The sequence below is a fragment of the Trachypithecus francoisi genome, unplaced genomic scaffold (assembly GCF_009764315.1).
Source record: "Trachypithecus francoisi isolate TF-2019V2 unplaced genomic scaffold, Tfra_2.0 Lachesis_group21, whole genome shotgun sequence".
Taxonomy (NCBI): domain Eukaryota; kingdom Metazoa; phylum Chordata; class Mammalia; order Primates; family Cercopithecidae; genus Trachypithecus; species Trachypithecus francoisi.
Window position 1 is genome coordinate 33,361,822 of NW_022681467.1, and position 16,995 is coordinate 33,378,816.

Genomic DNA, 16,995 nt, shown 5'->3' on the forward strand with positions numbered 1-16,995 from the left:
CCCAGCAAGGTATGCATTTTGCCTATTTGGTCTACAAGATGCGCTTGCTAGGAAATTGAGTATCTTAAAATGTTCTTGAAGTGAGCAAGTGTTAATTTGAAATCACTTTGAAATCAATTTTATAGGTTCCCTGAGAGAAAGTTGTGGCGGTGTGGATAGAACTTGTAGGGAGAATTTGTAGGTGGCCAAGACGCATTTGTCCAGGCTGCCAGAGGATTCCTTTTGATCATCTACATGGCCAGGAGGTCAGGGTTCTCTTTGTTTTTTCCAGGTGGGGAAGTATTTCTGACACTGAATTGTCTTATGTAAGAATAACTCATTCACCATCCTTGTCTTTATTGGGAATGGAGGTATTTTGCTAACTTTAGTGGTTTGTAAAGCTTCTAGAAATAGTAAAACCTTTGAGTCGAGGAAAATAAAGTGCATCTTACACAAAAGCAGACATTAAACCATATCTTTTCGTTGTCTTTGATGGACCCATCAACAGGCATGTTTTGAGGCCATAACACCAGATACTTCATTCAAGCTAAGGGGGATAGGTAAATCAGCACTCAAGTGCTGGAAAGTATATTATATAATCTTGCTACATTTTCAGACTCTAAAGTACTGCCCATAATGTTGAAAAATATTCTTCTTTAACAAGATACTCAAGGGAAAGTTTCATGTGCGTTCTATCTTCCTTGAAATAAAGGTGGCAGCTATTGAATAACAGACTTATATGGATAAGTTTTAAGCTTTTGAAGAAACAGTGGTAGTGTGTAAGGTCCTAAGCTTTCTGAGACCAAAACCATATAAGAAGTCTTAAGGAATGAATAAGCAGGTGTTTGTAAGTGAATAAAATGGTTAGTGTCTCACACATGATCTGGTTCTCACTCATTCAGTCCTGGATCATTCATTCCTCTCTTCCTATTTCCCCAAAACATCTTTTCTTTTTTTTTCCTGTCTCTACTCCTGGTAGTATACATCCTTTTCCCCCAACTACCCCTGTTTGAAAAAGGAATGCAGTTTTACGTTTTTAGTCTTGGCAGTGACCTCAGAGGTAACTTGTAGAAAAAATAATTAAATGTTTCTTTGCCCACTTTGGTCTTAATAAAATCATGCATTGCTAGAGGCAGTCTTCCACTGGCTGGAGACTTCTCTGTTAACAGATACGTCTTGTAACATGTAGAAGCATTGTGTGGGTTCGCTGGTTGCAGAATGCATACTCCACCCTCCTCTCTTAGAAACTTATAAAGTATCAGCATTTGTATCATCCTAAATAGTAAAGTAAATTTATTGTATCTGAGCCTTGGTTTAAACCTATAAATAATTTTAAATAACTTTCCCATATTAATTTGTTATTTAATGTTTAAAGGTTCAGAGTGGACTGGTGTCAATGGTAGGTGACCCAGTGCTTAGTGTGGGTTCCTCTAAATGATATGGGGGAGGAATTTCTTACTGAAATCTCCATTTAGACAGATGACACTAGTCTATTCTGGACAGCAAAATTGCAAATAGGCAAGGAACAACTGCAGAAGGAACTCACCTGATTAAAAGCATGGGCAGAAAAGCAGCAAAGGGATTTTGGTGTTGGCTGAAAGATGATGACAGCAGGGAGAGCTGATGCAAAGTATGCCTTGAAGATGATAATTTCTGAGGTCTTGACTGAGGAAAGGAGTCTGGAGGTTGTGTAATACTGCTCCTACTAAGATGAGAGTTAGATTCCAGGCCCAGTTCTATGGCTTCGGTCTCAAGTATTGTCACTAATTTGAGTCTCAGTTTACTCATCTGTAAATTACAGGATTAGACTAGTATTCTTTGTCTGAATCTGAGTTTTACTATACTTAGCCTCTGAATATCCTTGATGCCACCATTGGAAAATTTGCCAGATTATATATAATTATAGCCCAGTGTGGTATAAAGTAAGTAGACAGGTAGATGGAGAAGAGATGAATTCTGCTTGGAGAATTCACCCTAGTGGCCCAAGGAACTTGGATGAATTCTGCTTGCCTGCAGTCACCCTAATGGTCCAAGGAACTTGGAGAATTTGCATATATTTGCTAATAGTAAATTATGATTCCTGGTGAGTTCATTGGTGTTACTTGTCCTCTCCCCTTGAATTATGCCACCTTCCTTGATCTCCAGTCTGATACAGATGCCCCATCCATGGCCTCTCTGTTCTCTATGCCTACTCAGCCACAGCGCTAACCAGAAGTTTCAGTAATCCTCCATTGACTTGTCAATGTTGTGGTTCCCAAAAGATTGAAAGCGCCTTGAAGGAAAGAACATGCCTTTTTTGTTTCTTTGTTTCTTAAACCTTGTGCTCCTGGCATGGAGCTGTGTAGGTGCTTAGTAAGGGTGCCCTGTAAAGCTCAATGAGGATAGTTCCTTTCTCATCTCCCCTTCATGTTCACAAGGGCCCGTATACATGACACCCATTGGCTATCAAGTAGGATTTGTCTTACTTTTTAAATGTAATAACCTCAGAAAAATGTTAGAAGACATTTTATTTTATTTGAAATGAGGTATAATCTGTAGGCAGAAAGATTTTGTTTTGTTTTCATCCTGCATTTGTTCATGACTGATATTTATACAACTTGTTTTTCTTTTTTTCCTTTTTCTTTTTTTTTTTTTTGAGATTGAGTCTTGCTCTGTTGCCCAGGCTGGAGTGCAGTGATGTGATCTTGGCTCACTGCTGCCTTGGTCTCCTGGGCTCAAGCAGTCCTCCCATCTCAGCCTTCTGAGTAGCTGGGACTACAGGTGTATGCATGTATCACTGTGCCTGGCTAATTTTTTAAAATTTTATTTTTTATTTATTTATTTTTTGAGACAGAGTCTCGCTCTGTCGCCCAGGCTGGAGTGCAGTGGCGTGATCTCGGCTCACTACAAGCTCTGCCTGCCAGGTTCACGCCATTCTCCTGCCTCAGCCTCCCTAGTAGCTGGGACCACAGGTGCCCGCCACCACGCCCGGCTAATTTTTTTGTATTTTTAGTAGAGATGGGGTTTCACCATGTTAGCCAGGATGGTCTCCATCTCCTGACCTCATGATCCGCTCATCTCAGCCTCCCAAAGTGCTGGGATTACAGACGTGAGCCACTATGCCCGGCCTCAATTTATTTTTTGTAGACACAGGGTCTCACTGTTTCCCAGACTGTTCTTGAACTCCTAGGCTGAAGCAGTCCTCTTGCTTTGGCCTCCCAAATTGCTAAGATTACTGGCGTGAGCCACATTCCATGGCCTATATGACTTAAAAACCTTTTCAACAGGATGAATAAAATAAATTATTTTTAAATTAAAAACAGGTGATGGTAAATTATTGTTTTGAAAAACAGAAAAATAGTTTTCATTTAAATTGGGTTAAGGCCCGGACATTGGCTACGAGAATCTTAGAGGCCTAGAGAATCCAGCCAGGAGGGCCTGTTGACAGCAGCATGACATATAATTTGGACTCTGTTGGGACACTTTCAGTGAATGTGTCTTTTTCTTTTTCACTTTAGTGAGTATGTATATGCTAATATATATGGAGCCAAAAATCTGTCTCTCATTGATTTAGGGTTAAGTGCCTGCTGTGAACAAGGCATTCTTAGGTGCCGAGATATTTATGAGATATTTATTAGGAGCAAGGGTCAAATCCTAGGATCCCTACTCTTGAAGACCTAGCTCATGATTTAGTAGAGGAAACAGAGACTTACTCACACATACATGGTGTACTGGGAGAGATCTGATACACCGTTGAGGAAGCTGACAAGTCTTACTGGAGTATGTAGAGGACTCTCAAGGGAGGTGACATTTGAGCAGGAGCTTAAGACTGAGTACGACTTCTCTAGTTGCAGTGAAGGGGGATGGAAGGTGATCTGCCATTTTTTGTAGCACTGTTTGCACTTACTCTATTCTAAGGCATCTGTTAATAACCGATGGCGATTCACTCCTGGGTCCCTCCCTGACTCTTCTTGGATTCCATTATTGATTTTTCCTATAGCAAGGCTTCCAGACCCTCTGCTATCCTGCTCATATATTCTCCAGTTGGTAATGTCTCTTTTAACGCACAGTAGCTAACTCACTGCTGTCGAGCTAGGGTGAGTTGGGTTTTATACTTCTAAAAGTGCACCCATACTATGCATTAGCTTTAAAAATAATTACAGCTGGTCATCCTGTTGACTCACTGAATAACTCTGTGAGAGATCTTGTTGACTTTCAGGTACCCTGTGAGTATTATAAACCCTTAATCTTAATCAACAGTAACAATATCAAAGAAGCACAGCCAGTTGGGCATGACTTGGTCTGCATGATCCTTGCTAGCTTCTGGTGGTCCCCCCAACCTTTCTTTCTTCAGTGTGTGCATAATCACACCATTTTGCCAACTTTCCTTCAGATCTTACTTTAAGAAATAAAACATTATAAATATAGATAAAGTCTCCTTTGCACCCTTCCCTAATCTCGTTTCATCACATACTCCTCCCTAATCCAGTTTCTCTCTTAACCTCCTTTAGAAGCAATCACTATCCTGAATTTGGTGATTATTATTCTCATGTACTTTTTTCTTACTGTTACTATTTATGCATGCATCCATAGATCATTTAACTTTGTTTCTTATTGTCCAGTGGTCATTCTTTAAATAACTCCTTGTGTATATGTGTGCCATTTCTCTAATGTCTATGTCCCTAGTAGTAGAACTACTGAGATAGTCATAGAATATATGCATCAGTGGTATTTGGCCTCACCAATTTGCTCTGTACTCATTTATACTTCTCTGTCAGCAAATATTAACAGTTCTTGCTTCCCCCTATCCTCACCAACCCTTGATATTATCAGATTTTTTATTTTTTCATTTTTGTCAATCCGATGATAACTAATGGTTTTATGTACATTTCCCTGATTTCTAATGAGGTTGGGCTACTTTTTATATGCTTATGGACTACTCAGTATTTTTTCATCTACGATCATCTTCTTATGTTCTTTGTCAAAAGCTGGCTTTAAATAATTTAAAGTCTGGCCAGGCATGGTTGCTCATGCCTGTAATCCCAGCACTTTTGGGGGTCAAGGCAGGCGGATCATTTGAGGTCAGGAGTTTGAGACCAGCCTGGCCAACATGAAAAAACCCCATCTCTACTAAAAATACAAAAATTAGTCAGGTGTGGTAGTGCACGCCTGTAGTCCCAACTACTTGGGAGACTGAGGCAGGAGAATTGCTTGTACCCACGAGGTGGAGGTTTCAGTGAGCCAAGATCGCGCCACTGCACTCCATCCAGGGAGACAAAGTGAGACGCCATCTAAAATAAATAAATAAATAAATAAATAAAGTCTGTTGTATATACAGGGCTTTGCAGTTTGCAATCAATGAGAGAAACTGTATTCTGTGCTTTCTTTCTGAAGTCCTGTATTTTTATCTCATTTTAATCTTCCTATCCCTTAGCCAACTAAAGTAAAGTTAGCCCTGTGAGATAGCAAAGCAAGGGCTGAGCATTTTTATAAATGCAGCATTGATAAGTCTAATGACTTATCCAAGGTCACGTGGCTCTTAAGTGATTTACCACTAGAACCCAGATTTTTCTGATTTTTGGTTTTCTGCTATTTGCATTGTACCACCTTACTTCTTTTAGATCAGTGCTGTTTTGTTGTTAAATTGATGTCTAACAGTCCCTCCAGCACCTAATAGAGTGATGTTCAGGTTCTTTTAGCTCAGTAAATACTTCCTTAATGAATGAATGGATGCTGATGGTTCTGGTGTAGCTGACAAAACAGATTCATAAGTGTGCTAAAATGGAGATAGTTTGCCTTCCAATAACTTTACAAGTAATCTGCCTATGTTAGTTTTGATAAAGGAACTGAATCAACATTCAGCTTTCTGATGTAGCTGTAGAATCAATCAGAGCAGATGTCAAAGTAAATCATGGACATTAAAGTATAGTTTGTACTTCTAAAAAAGAAATCTATACACCCTTTGGCGGTGAGATGAATGTATATTCAGGCTTTAACAAGGAATAAGAATTTTTTGGTAGGAAAAATGGATTAAGTAGTCTTCATGACTAGTGATTTAAATCATAAATCACATCCATCTTAGCTGTCAGCCAATCAGATTACAGATCATAAGTGAGACTGTAATTTTGCTTTTTGATACATTGATATTTTCCCCTTCATTGTGAACATTGATAAAGACCATATTCTCCAGTAATTACTGTAGTCTTATTGCCTGTAATTTTTTTTTAATTGGGCATAAATGGTGGTTCTCTTTTATATTTTGCAAAGACTCTCCTTTGGGATTTTGAGGAGCTCTTGATACCTATTTTTTCCTCCAGTAAAAAAGGTAGTAGGTTGACATAATTCATTGATCTTTTTTTGAAGCTAGTCTTGCAAATTTGCAGAGGTGTAGTATATATTTATATATTAATATCTGGCATTTTCACTCAGACGTTTCCTAAAAATATGATGATCATAACACCTTTCATTGGTATAGCGATTTGTAGTTTACCTAGGGCACCTTTGTAAGGTGTATTGTTTAATCATCACAACAACCCTTTGAGGTGAGTGGCATTTTCTGTCTCTGATTCCTTTGATCTCTAATTATGAACTTTGGCTGATGATAGTTGCAGCATTAGAGAGTGTGAGCTTTTTCATTTGTGGTGCCTTAAGCAAATTTGCAAGGGAGCCCTGATGTTAACTTTGGCAGGTTTCATGCCTGCAAATATTGATTGAGCCAGAAGTCCTAGTTGTAAAATGTCACCAGTGAATGTGCAGCCAGTAAAGGCAAGGGAAAACTCATTACTGCAACTCATCTGTAACTTCTGGGTCAGGCCACTCACTACCATCTGGTAAAAATGAATGTTTGAAAACTCCCTTTTATTCTGACAAAAGGTAATCAGAAGAGGTTAACAGCAGATGATTTCTGAGCATTTCAATTTGGTTAGACCAATGCATCCACAAGCGGGTTTGCGACATTCCATATGTCTAATTATTCCAAGAGGTATTAGAAAGCTTTAAAATTATGAAATTCCAAAATAATGGTAGGAAGGAATATGATTATGTGTGTACCCCCCTCCTCTCCTCTGTTGCCCCTTGCCCAACCGTCTTATTGAAAGTGTTTATTCTGAAATAGAAAAGGCAATTGGGAAGGAAGAAATAAGAAGCATTGCTGTCTTGAAAAATGTAATTTTTTTTTTTAATATGAGCGGGACTAGACATGTTTTACCTTTCCTTAAAGGGAGAAGTATTAGGAACCATGAAAGGAGAGTGTAAGTGGAAGGGTTTCTCCTCAATTGAATGAGCTTCCTAACTGAGTGATTCAAAGGTGGAGGGGGCACAGTTTAGGGAGGAGGTGAGTATCTGGTCACTGGAGGTGTTAGGAAAGCCCTGGTATATGCCTGGGCAGAGATATGTTAAAAAGGATTCAAGCCTAACATAGATAACTGGGTGAGATCAAGGGTGCCTGATGCCTGAACTGTCTCTAGATAGCCTCAGAATTATTGCAAGAAGTTGTGGATCCAGAAGTACACAAGCATTTTCTGAGAAATGAATACATAATCTCTCTCTCTCCTCTCTTTTTTTGTCAATGTGGACATTAAAAACACAAATTCAATGAAAAATATTACCAAATAATATACAGTAATTTATTTGTTTGTCGTCATTGTGTCTTAATCATTGGGTACCAAAAAATGGAAGTCTGGGGGACAGGTGGTCCTGTCATTTTTTTTTTTTTTTTCCTTTTTTTGAGACAGGGTCTGTCTGTGTCACCCAGACTGGAGTACAGTGGCACGACCTTGGCTCACTGCAGCCTCCTGGGCTCAAGTGATCCTCTCACCTCAGCCTCCCGAGTAGTTGGGACTACAGGTGCATGCCATTATGCTCTGCTAATTTTTACAATTTTTTGTAGAGACAGGTTCTCACTATGTTGCTGAGGCTGGTCTCGAACTCCTGAGCTCAAGCGAGCCTCCCCACTCTGCCTCCCAAATTGTTGAGATTACAGGCGTGCGCCACTTCACCTGGTTGGTCTTGTCAAATATTTTGACATTAGAAAAGGGATCCACATATAAAAACCTAACTGTTAGTGGTCAGAGTTCTTTCCAACCTTGAGCCTCTTTGATTTTTTTTTTTTTTTTTTTTGAGACAGAGTTTTGCTCTTGTTGCCCAGGCTGGAGTGCAGTGGCACGATCTCAGCTCACCACAACCTCCGCCTCCCTCGTTCACGCAGTTCTCCTGCCTCAGCCTCCCCAGTAGCTGGGATTACAGGCACACGCCACCATGACTGGCTAATTTTTTATTTTTAGTAGATACGGTGTTTCACCGTGTTAGCCAGGATGGTCTCCAACTCCCGAACTCAGGTGATCTTCCCGCCTCGGCCTCCCAAAGTGTTGGGATTACAGGGTGAGCCACTGCACCTAGCCCGCCTCCTTTAATCAAGTATGTCAGGAGAGATAGGGAGCTCAGTGTGGTGTTTTCTATGGACCAAACTGCTTCTGTACTTTAGGAACCCAGGCGTTTAGACTGGGCGCAGTAGCTCATGCCTGTAATTTCAGCACTTTGGGAGGCCGAGGCAGGCTGATCATTTGAGGTCACACTTTCGAGACCAGCCTCGTCAACATGGTGTAACCCCATCCCTACCAGAAATATAAAAATGAGCTGGGTGTGCTGGCACATGCCTGTAGTCCCAGCTACTTAGGAGGTTGAGACAGGAGAATCGCTTGAACCCAGGAGGCGGAGATTGCAGTGAGCCGAGATCACACCACTGCACTCCAGCCTAGGTGACAGAGTGAGGTTCCGTCTCAAAAAAAGAAAAGAAACATAGGCTTTTATGTACATGCATACATATATGCATACATGTCTGTGTGAAAGAGGTTATTGTTCTCAGCTTATAGACTGAGAAAACTGAAGCGTAGAGGGAATAACTTACTTTCCAGGGCTGCTGAGTAGAGGTGCTAGGATTTGAGTTTAGGAAAAATTGACTTTAAAACTCATTCTCCATACAGGTTATCACCGTTGCAAGCAGATTAGGAATCATTAGCTCTAGCAGTAATGAATTGAAAGCCTTTTCCTGTTGATGGTGGTTTATTTCTAGTTATATCCTGTCTAAAATAGCCACTAATCTGTGTTCTTATATTTTAATAGTAGCTTTGTTTACTTATTTACTAGTGGCTGCTTCTGGGTCCTCTTATTTTCTTACCAACCAGTTTTAAGGTAAGATGGAGAAAAAGAAAAAGCACTATATTGGGATTTAGAAGCCTTGTGGTCTTGCTCACCATAGGCAAGTAGCTTAAACTCACTCATCTCAGATTTCCCTATTCTATTAATATAAAGAGAGAGAAAGACTAAATTATCTCCTTCTCCTGGCTCAAATTACTGTCTTTCCTGTTGTCTGATATCTTGGAAACAGTACCTCATGCCCCATTTGGAAGATCCTTTTCTGAAGTTAGCCAAGCTCTTAAGTTCTAGATGAAGAATTCTTGGTTTGTTACAAGGTTTAGAAGGTTTCCTTTGACTTTTTCCATTTTCTTATTAGAATTGGACATCTTTTTTCATAAAAGTACCTTTTACAAATTATCCCCTTTCTTAGCCAGGGAACTTGGAATGTTGAGCTGTCTTTAGACACACCACATGCACACATTTACACTCGTACATTCTGATACAAATGCGCTCTTCACATTAATAATTGCATTGTGTGTTTTCATAATTTATCATAATGATGCTATTATTGCTCATTACAGAAGTTCTCTCCCCCACCCCCTGCCCCCAAGCCTAATTGAGGTCGAGACAGCCCATAAATGTGATAATATAGATTGCACGCTCAGAGGAAATGGGGTTGGTTTCATAGTGGAGTTTTAATTTAGGATTCGTTCTGGTGATGTAGCCTCTTCCTATGGTACATTACTTTGAGCTCAATATAACTGCATGTTCCCACAGCCCCTCATTATAGCTACAGCTTCTCACTGCTTTTTAATTAAAAAAAAAAAAAAGAGGAAAAAATGAAACCCAAAGCTTAGGTTGGATATTGTCTGGGTACGCAGGGAGTATCCTAGGCAGATTGCTTAATTTTTTTAACTCCTTCAGAGCTCTCATGAAGATGTCTTGATTTCTGTTTGCAGGGGTATGGTTGGAGCCACACACACACACACACACACACACACACACACACACGTGATAAGCCTCAAGATTATTGGCGAGTAAAGGCATCTGTCTATTATCGTGAAGCCTACTCTGAGCTTTGAGTGAATGGGAAACCTTTATCCTAGAAAGGCTACCAGCTGTGTGGTTGGTTGGTGGGAAATGCTTAGCTTTTATACCACTTACCACCTATTGGGAGTAAGGCAGGGAATTCTAGAAGATTGTAAAAACCCTTAAAGGCTGATGTTCGGAAGTTAAGAGTTAATCATTTTTCTCTAGTCCTGTGGGCAGCAGAGGCAGAGAAATGACTTTATTAAGAACAGTTGCTTTTGTCATTCCTTCATCTTGAGGGATTCCAGATACCTTTCAGATACCAAAACAAATTAGTCTCCAGAGGTGACTGGTAAGAATGGCTTAAGCCTGTTGGGATTGGTTGTGTAAGACACAGGGAGAGCTCAGCCTGAGCTGTTGACCTCTCTGACAGGCTGTGAGTATTACATTCTTTCTGTGGATCAAGAGCCCTTTGGCTTCCCTTTGGTGAAATCAGTTTGACAGCTCTGAGCTTCTTCCCTGCTTACAATTCTTGTTTTGTTTTATATAACCCATTGCTCTCTCAGTGGTGAATATTGGGTAAATATAAATTAGGAAGTTTATTTCTTGGTCAGGTTGTTGAGTTAGCTTCATAATTTTTAGTGTGAATCTTTCATGAACAGGCAGGACTTCAACTTTTTTAGTCCATATTTCATTCAATGTTGCTGGAAAGGCAAATCCATTTTAGCTTGTATCAGGGAGCTGGAACCCCTCAGTTGGAAATCCCCTAGGCCTGTGCTATTCAGTACTGTAGCCACTGGCCTCATATGACTGTTGAGTATATGAAATTGGGCCAGTCTGTATTGAGATACACCATAAGTGTAAAATACATACCAGATTCCAAGGACCTAGTGTGAAAAAAAAGAATGTAAAATAACAAATTAGTAATTTTTAAATATAGATTACATGTTGAAATGATATTTTGGGTATGTTAGATTAAATAAACATATTATTACCTGTTTCTTTTTAAATGTGGCTACTAAAAAATTTAAATTACATCTGTGGCTTGTACTATATTTCGATTGAACACTGTTCCAGATTGTTAAGCTCTGATAACAAGGCAGTGTTTGTCTTGTTCACACTTATGTGTCCAGTACCCATCACAGTACCTCATACAGTTGGCACTTAGTTGAAGAAATGAATCCTAACTCTTATTATTCAGAGTGGTCAAATCTCAGGAATGATTCAAAACTTTACAATTTGCAGTGTTAGTGTTTGAAAAAGAGACATTTGAGGGTTAAGAAGAGAAATGAAGAGAAGTTCTTACAGTTTTTGCCTTTAGAAGAGAAATGTGGAAATACACCATATCAGGGCCTTTGCATGGCGTATTCTCTGTTGGAGAGGGAGGTGGGAGCTGCTGTGTTGCTGAAGGAGCTGTCGCAGCTGGGTTCGGCTATGCCGGAGAGTTGTCATGAGGAGCTAAAGCTAAAGCTGAATACTGTGTGTGAGGGAGAAGGTTGGAGAAACAGTTGGTGAACTTAAAGGTAACCCTGTTAGGGATGTTATACTTACACACTATTGATAAAAGTTAACAGAGTTATTCTTGTCTCAAGAATCCACACTGGGCCTGTTTATCCCTGTGTCCCTATTTATACATGACCCTGTTGGAAGCCTGGGACTGGCAGCTGATTGCTTGAAGATCCTTCAAGCGTTGTAACTCTTTAGTAAGTTATTTGTTGAATTAATGATTTAAAAAGTATTGTTTTAATGTAACCAAGGTCTTATATGACATATTTATAGGTGAATGTTCTTGCCTGAAAGTTCCTCAGATCTGTCTCAGTTAGGGTCCTGGAATCTTGGCAGATTAGCAGTTTTCCAGAGGTCAGATTCAACTTTGAGAAGGGAGCAGGTTGTCTTTGCAAGAGTTTATTAAAAGATCTTAGGCATCCTGTCTTCCTGCTTATAAAATAGAGCTGTTAACTACTTCTCATTGCCAGAGATGTGGTGAAGATTGAAGTTCTGCAGAAGAAAAGTGCTATTTTAATGGGAATTTAATAAAAGAAACTCCTCCACTGACTTTTTTTTATTTTTATTTTTATTTTTATTTTATTTTATTTTTATTTTTGAGACGGAGTCTCGCTCTGTCACCCAGGCTGGAGTGCCGTGGCCGTCCTCCCCGACTTCTGAAATGTTTGTTTTAAAGAAGAGGATTGGAAATGTGTTCAAAGGAGACATTGCTAGTGTATTTTTCTATTTTGCATTTCTTAACTGTGGCAATATTTAGCTTTCTTCTTTTAACTGTGGCCCACTGCCTTTTCTTTCTCTCCTCGGAGATAAACAATCTAGAAATCTCCTTTCCGTGGAGAACTATGGAGCTCATGCCTTGACTTGGCTGCTGCAGTAGGCTCACGCTAATCAGAATCGCAGCAGGGCTTCTTTTATGAGCTTGAAAGAATTAGTCTTCCCAGAGGGCTGAAGTTCCTTACCTGCTGAGGAGCTACAGATTTCCAGTTGGAAGCCTGCCCTCCTTTAGGACGAATCTACCTTCCTTTCCTCTTCTTACATGTAAACCACCACCTCCTTTTTTATTGTAGCCTGTCTGTGATTACTGGCATGTTGCTTTCCTTTTTATTTTTCTTTTTTAGGGTAGAGTAGTAATGATGATAGTAGATTTTTGTAATTTTTGTCCTTATGGAAAATAGTGTGTGTTCATATGAAATTATCATCTAGCTCAGGGAGACTAGGAAGAGAGTGAAAAATAGCAGGTGGTACCCTACAAACGAAATTGTCGAATGTGAGTTTTCTCAACAATGTCATATGCTCAGACTTACTAAAGCACCTGGGATGTGGAGCAAGCAGGAAACATGAATAAAGAGGGGAATGACTTTCTACCACTGGCAGAGTACAGTTCAATAAAAGTCAAAAGGGGAGATGTGTAACATGTATAATAGAAAACTTTCTCTTATTACCAAACAACTTAGCAGGCTGGCAGTGAAAGTGGCATTTTCTTCTGTTTGGTAGTAACATACCACATTGCACCAAGCATATTGCTGGTGGGTGTGATTCCTATATCAGATAAAGAAAATCTCATTGAAGAATCTAACACAAATGTTTTGTTGGAGAAGACAGAATCATGTGGATTACCTCACAGTGATGATTTTATGTATTTGTTTAATACCATTATGGTTTAGAGTTCTTTCACTTGAAGTTCACAGAGGAAAGAATTATAATGTCCATTTACAGATAAGGAAACTAAGGTTTAGAGAGGTAGGCGACTGGCCCAGAGTCGAATCAGGAGTAAGTTGAGCTGAATGGAGACACTGGGCTGTTTGGTGTCTGGGCAGTGTTGTGTCTCTTCAGCTCTGAAGCCCCTTTCACTACTGCTCTGTTTTATTCTAATTTAATGGAAAACAACACTAAGAACTTCTTAATGGATTGCATTGTGAAAGTCAAAATGAGTAGCTGTAGTCTCAGCTACTCAGAAGGCTGAGGCAGGAGGATTGCTGGAGTCCAGAAGTTGAGGTCCAGCCTAGGCAACATAGTGAAACCTCATCTCTAAAAAGTAAACAACAACAACAATAAAAGGCAAAATGAGGTCCTACCAGAGTATGGTAGAAAGGTCCTTGGACTAGGAGTCTGGAAGTGCCAGTTCTGTTTTCAGTGGTGCGCTGATGGTTTTGTGATCTTATGTAATACTTGGCTTCTGGGCCTTTATTATTATTATTATATTTGATTTAAAAACTTTTATTTTTAATTAGCAAATAATTGTATATATTTATGGCGTATAAGGTGGTATTTTGATGTATGTCTACAGTGTGGAATGATTACATCAAGCTAATTAACAAATCCATCACCTTTAATATTTTTTCTGTGGTGAAAATATTTAAAATCTGTTTTATCAATTTTTAAATGTACAGTGCATTATTACTTATTCAGCATACAGTGCAATAAATTACTAAAGCTTATCTTCCTGTTTAACTGAAACTTTTCTTTTCTTTTTTTTGAGACGGAGTTTCACTCTTGTTGCCTAGGCTGGAATGGCACGATCTCAGCTCACCACAACCTCCGCCTCCTGGGTTCAAGCGATTCTCCTGCCTCAGCCTCCCGAGTATCTGGGATTACAGGCATGCACCACTACGCCTGGTTAATTTTATACTTTTAGCAGAGACAGGGCTTCTCCATGTTGGTCAGGCTGGTCTTGAACTCCCGACCTCAGGTGATTTGCCCATCTCGGCCTCCCAAAGTGCTGGGATTACAGGTGTGAGCCACCACGCCTGGCCTTACTGAAACTTTATACTCTTTAGTCAACATTTCCCTCCATTCCCTTCCTCCACAGCCGTTGGTAACGATTATTCTACTCTCTACTTCTATGAGTTCAGCTTTTTTAGATTCCACATACAAGTGAGATTACGAGGTATTTGTCTTTCTGTGCCTGGCTTATTTCACTTAGCTTAATGTCTTCCAGGTTTATCCGGGTTGTCTCAAATGTCAGAATTTCCCCGCTTTTTAGAGCTGAGTAGAATTCTATTGTGTATATATACTTTTTTAATCCATTCATCTAGTGACGGACACATAGGTTGCTTCCATATCTTAGCTATTGTGAATAATGCTACAAGGAATAGGGCAGATATCTTCTCAGCATACTGAATTCAATTCTGTTGGTTACATACCCAAAAGTGGGATTGCTGGATCATATAATAATTCTGTTTTTAATTTTTTGAGGAACCTCCATCTGTTTTCCATCATGGCTGTATTTATTTGTATTTCCACCAACAGTGCACAGAGTTCTCTTTTCTCCACACCCTCAACAACACTTTATCTTCTGTCTTTTTCATGATAGCCATTCTGATAGGTGTGATGTGATAACTCATTGTGGTTTTTCTTTGCATTTCCCTGATGATTAGTGATGGTAAGCATTTTTTTTTCATATATCTTCTGGCCATTTGTGTATCTTCTTTTGAGAAGTGTCTATTTAGGTCCTTTGCCCAGCCTCTAGGCCTTAACTCAACTCTTCTGTAAAATAGAATTGGGAGTGCAGTAGACATTCAGAAGTTACATATGTACTATTTTATATTTGGACTACTTGTGAGTAACTGTAGAAAAGGCTTTGTAATCTTTTGTAGATGTGAATTAAAACCAGGTGCTAAGAGGTTGACATTGGGAGTTACATCTTTTTTTTTTTTTTTTTTTTTTTTTTTTTGAGACAGAGTCTCGCTCTGTTGCCCGGGCTGGAGTGCAGTGGCCGGATCTCAGCTCACTGCAAGCTCCGCCTCCCGGGTTTACGCCATTCTCCTGCCTCAGCCTCCCGAGTAGCTGGGACTACAGGCACCAGCCACCTCGCCCTGCTAGTTTTTTGTATTTTTTAGTAGAGACGGGGTTTCACCGTGTTAGCCAGGATGGTCTCGATCTCCTGACCTCGTGATCCGCCCGCCTCGGCCTCCCAAAGTGCTGGGATTACAAGCTTGAGCCACCGCGCCCGGCCGGGAGTTATATCTTGACGAGTACGTGAGCCTAACCCAGCGTTGCCATCTTAAGATAGCTTTGTTGCTATTTCCATATACATAGGAACTTTTGTGAAACGGCAAAACTGTATATAAAAAAATTCCCACTGACTTTCATGGTATATTTATAGAATCATTAAGGATCTGAAAAATGACCACATAGAGCTTTACTCCATGTGGTGGGAGAAATTGTATGCTGCCTGCTTTTGAGTCAGAGAATTCTTGAAAGCTTTTAGGATATTTGCTGTCTGTGCCCTGCAAAGTCTTCTCTGTTTTTTTTTTTGTATTTTTTTGTAGAGTCAGAGTTTTACCATGTTGCCCAGGCTGGTCTCAAACTCCTGGGTTCAAGAGATCTGCCCTCCTTGGCCTCCCAAAGTGCTGGGATTATAGGTGTGAGCCACCATGCCCAGCTTCTATGTCATGTCCAGCTCTAAAATCCTATGTTTCTTTTCTCTCAGCCCAATAGGGGCACAAAACGTCCCCGGGATGATGAAGAGGAGGAGCAGAAGATGCGTCGGAAACAAACTGGTACTCGAGAACGTGGCCGCTATCGGGAAGAAGAAATGACTGTGGTGGAAGAAGCGGATGATGACAAAAAAAGGCTGCTTCAGATTATTGACAGAGATGGGGAAGAGGAAGAGGAAGAGGTAACGTGGCAGCGATGGGTGGGAGCTGAGATGGCTGGCCCTGTAGAATGTAATTTTGGGCCAAATACTCGGCTTGTCTGAGCTTCCCATCTTCATCTGTAAAATGGGGTTAAGAATTCATATTTCATTGCGTTAATGTGAAGGTTAAGTAAGTTAGTGCAGTTGGGGAAGCATCTTGCGAGATGTAAAGAATAAGACAGAGTTTTCAAATTATTCCTTATTATGTACTGTAGGGGAGGGTCAGGGCAGGCTTCCTGGATCTTACTGAGGACACATAGAAGGCACTTGTGTTATTACCTTTGAAAGAGGGGTCAAATTTTATCAAGTGGAAGGAAGGGCTTTTTAGGCAGAGAAAATGGTGGTATTAGCAAAGCAACAAAAGTGGAGAAGTTTAAGGGGGTGCCACATTGTTAGGTATTTAGATGTGACTGCAAAAGTACAGCTTAGGGAAGGAGACTCCTCAGGGCCTTTCTCTTTGCTGTTCCACAAGATGCCTTGGGGCCTTTCCACTGCTTCCTGCCTCTGGACCTTCGGACCTCTGTGCCCTCTGTTGGAATGCTCTTCTTCCTTGATGCTTTGTATGGCTGGTTTCTTCACATTCAGGTCTCAGTGAGATGTTTCCTCCTCCAAGAAGTCTTTCCTGTGTAGCCCTGCAAGCCGTTCTCTCATTCCCTCATCACTGTATTCTGTATATTGTCTGCACAGCACGTATCATGATTTGAAATTCTAGTTGTTTATTTGCTCAT

General features: G+C 40.2%; 1 protein-coding gene across 1 annotated transcript in view; it reads left to right on the plus strand.

Moving 5' to 3' along the window:
• Positions 1–16,995, plus strand: part of CTNNBL1 (catenin beta like 1) — a 179,918-nt gene that overhangs the window by 22,662 nt on the left and 140,261 nt on the right. Inside the window, exon 2 of the mRNA XM_033186386.1 lies at positions 16,061–16,249. Coding sequence (XP_033042277.1) covers positions 16,061–16,249 — 189 coding nt within the window. The remainder of the gene's footprint in view (positions 1–16,060; positions 16,250–16,995) is intronic.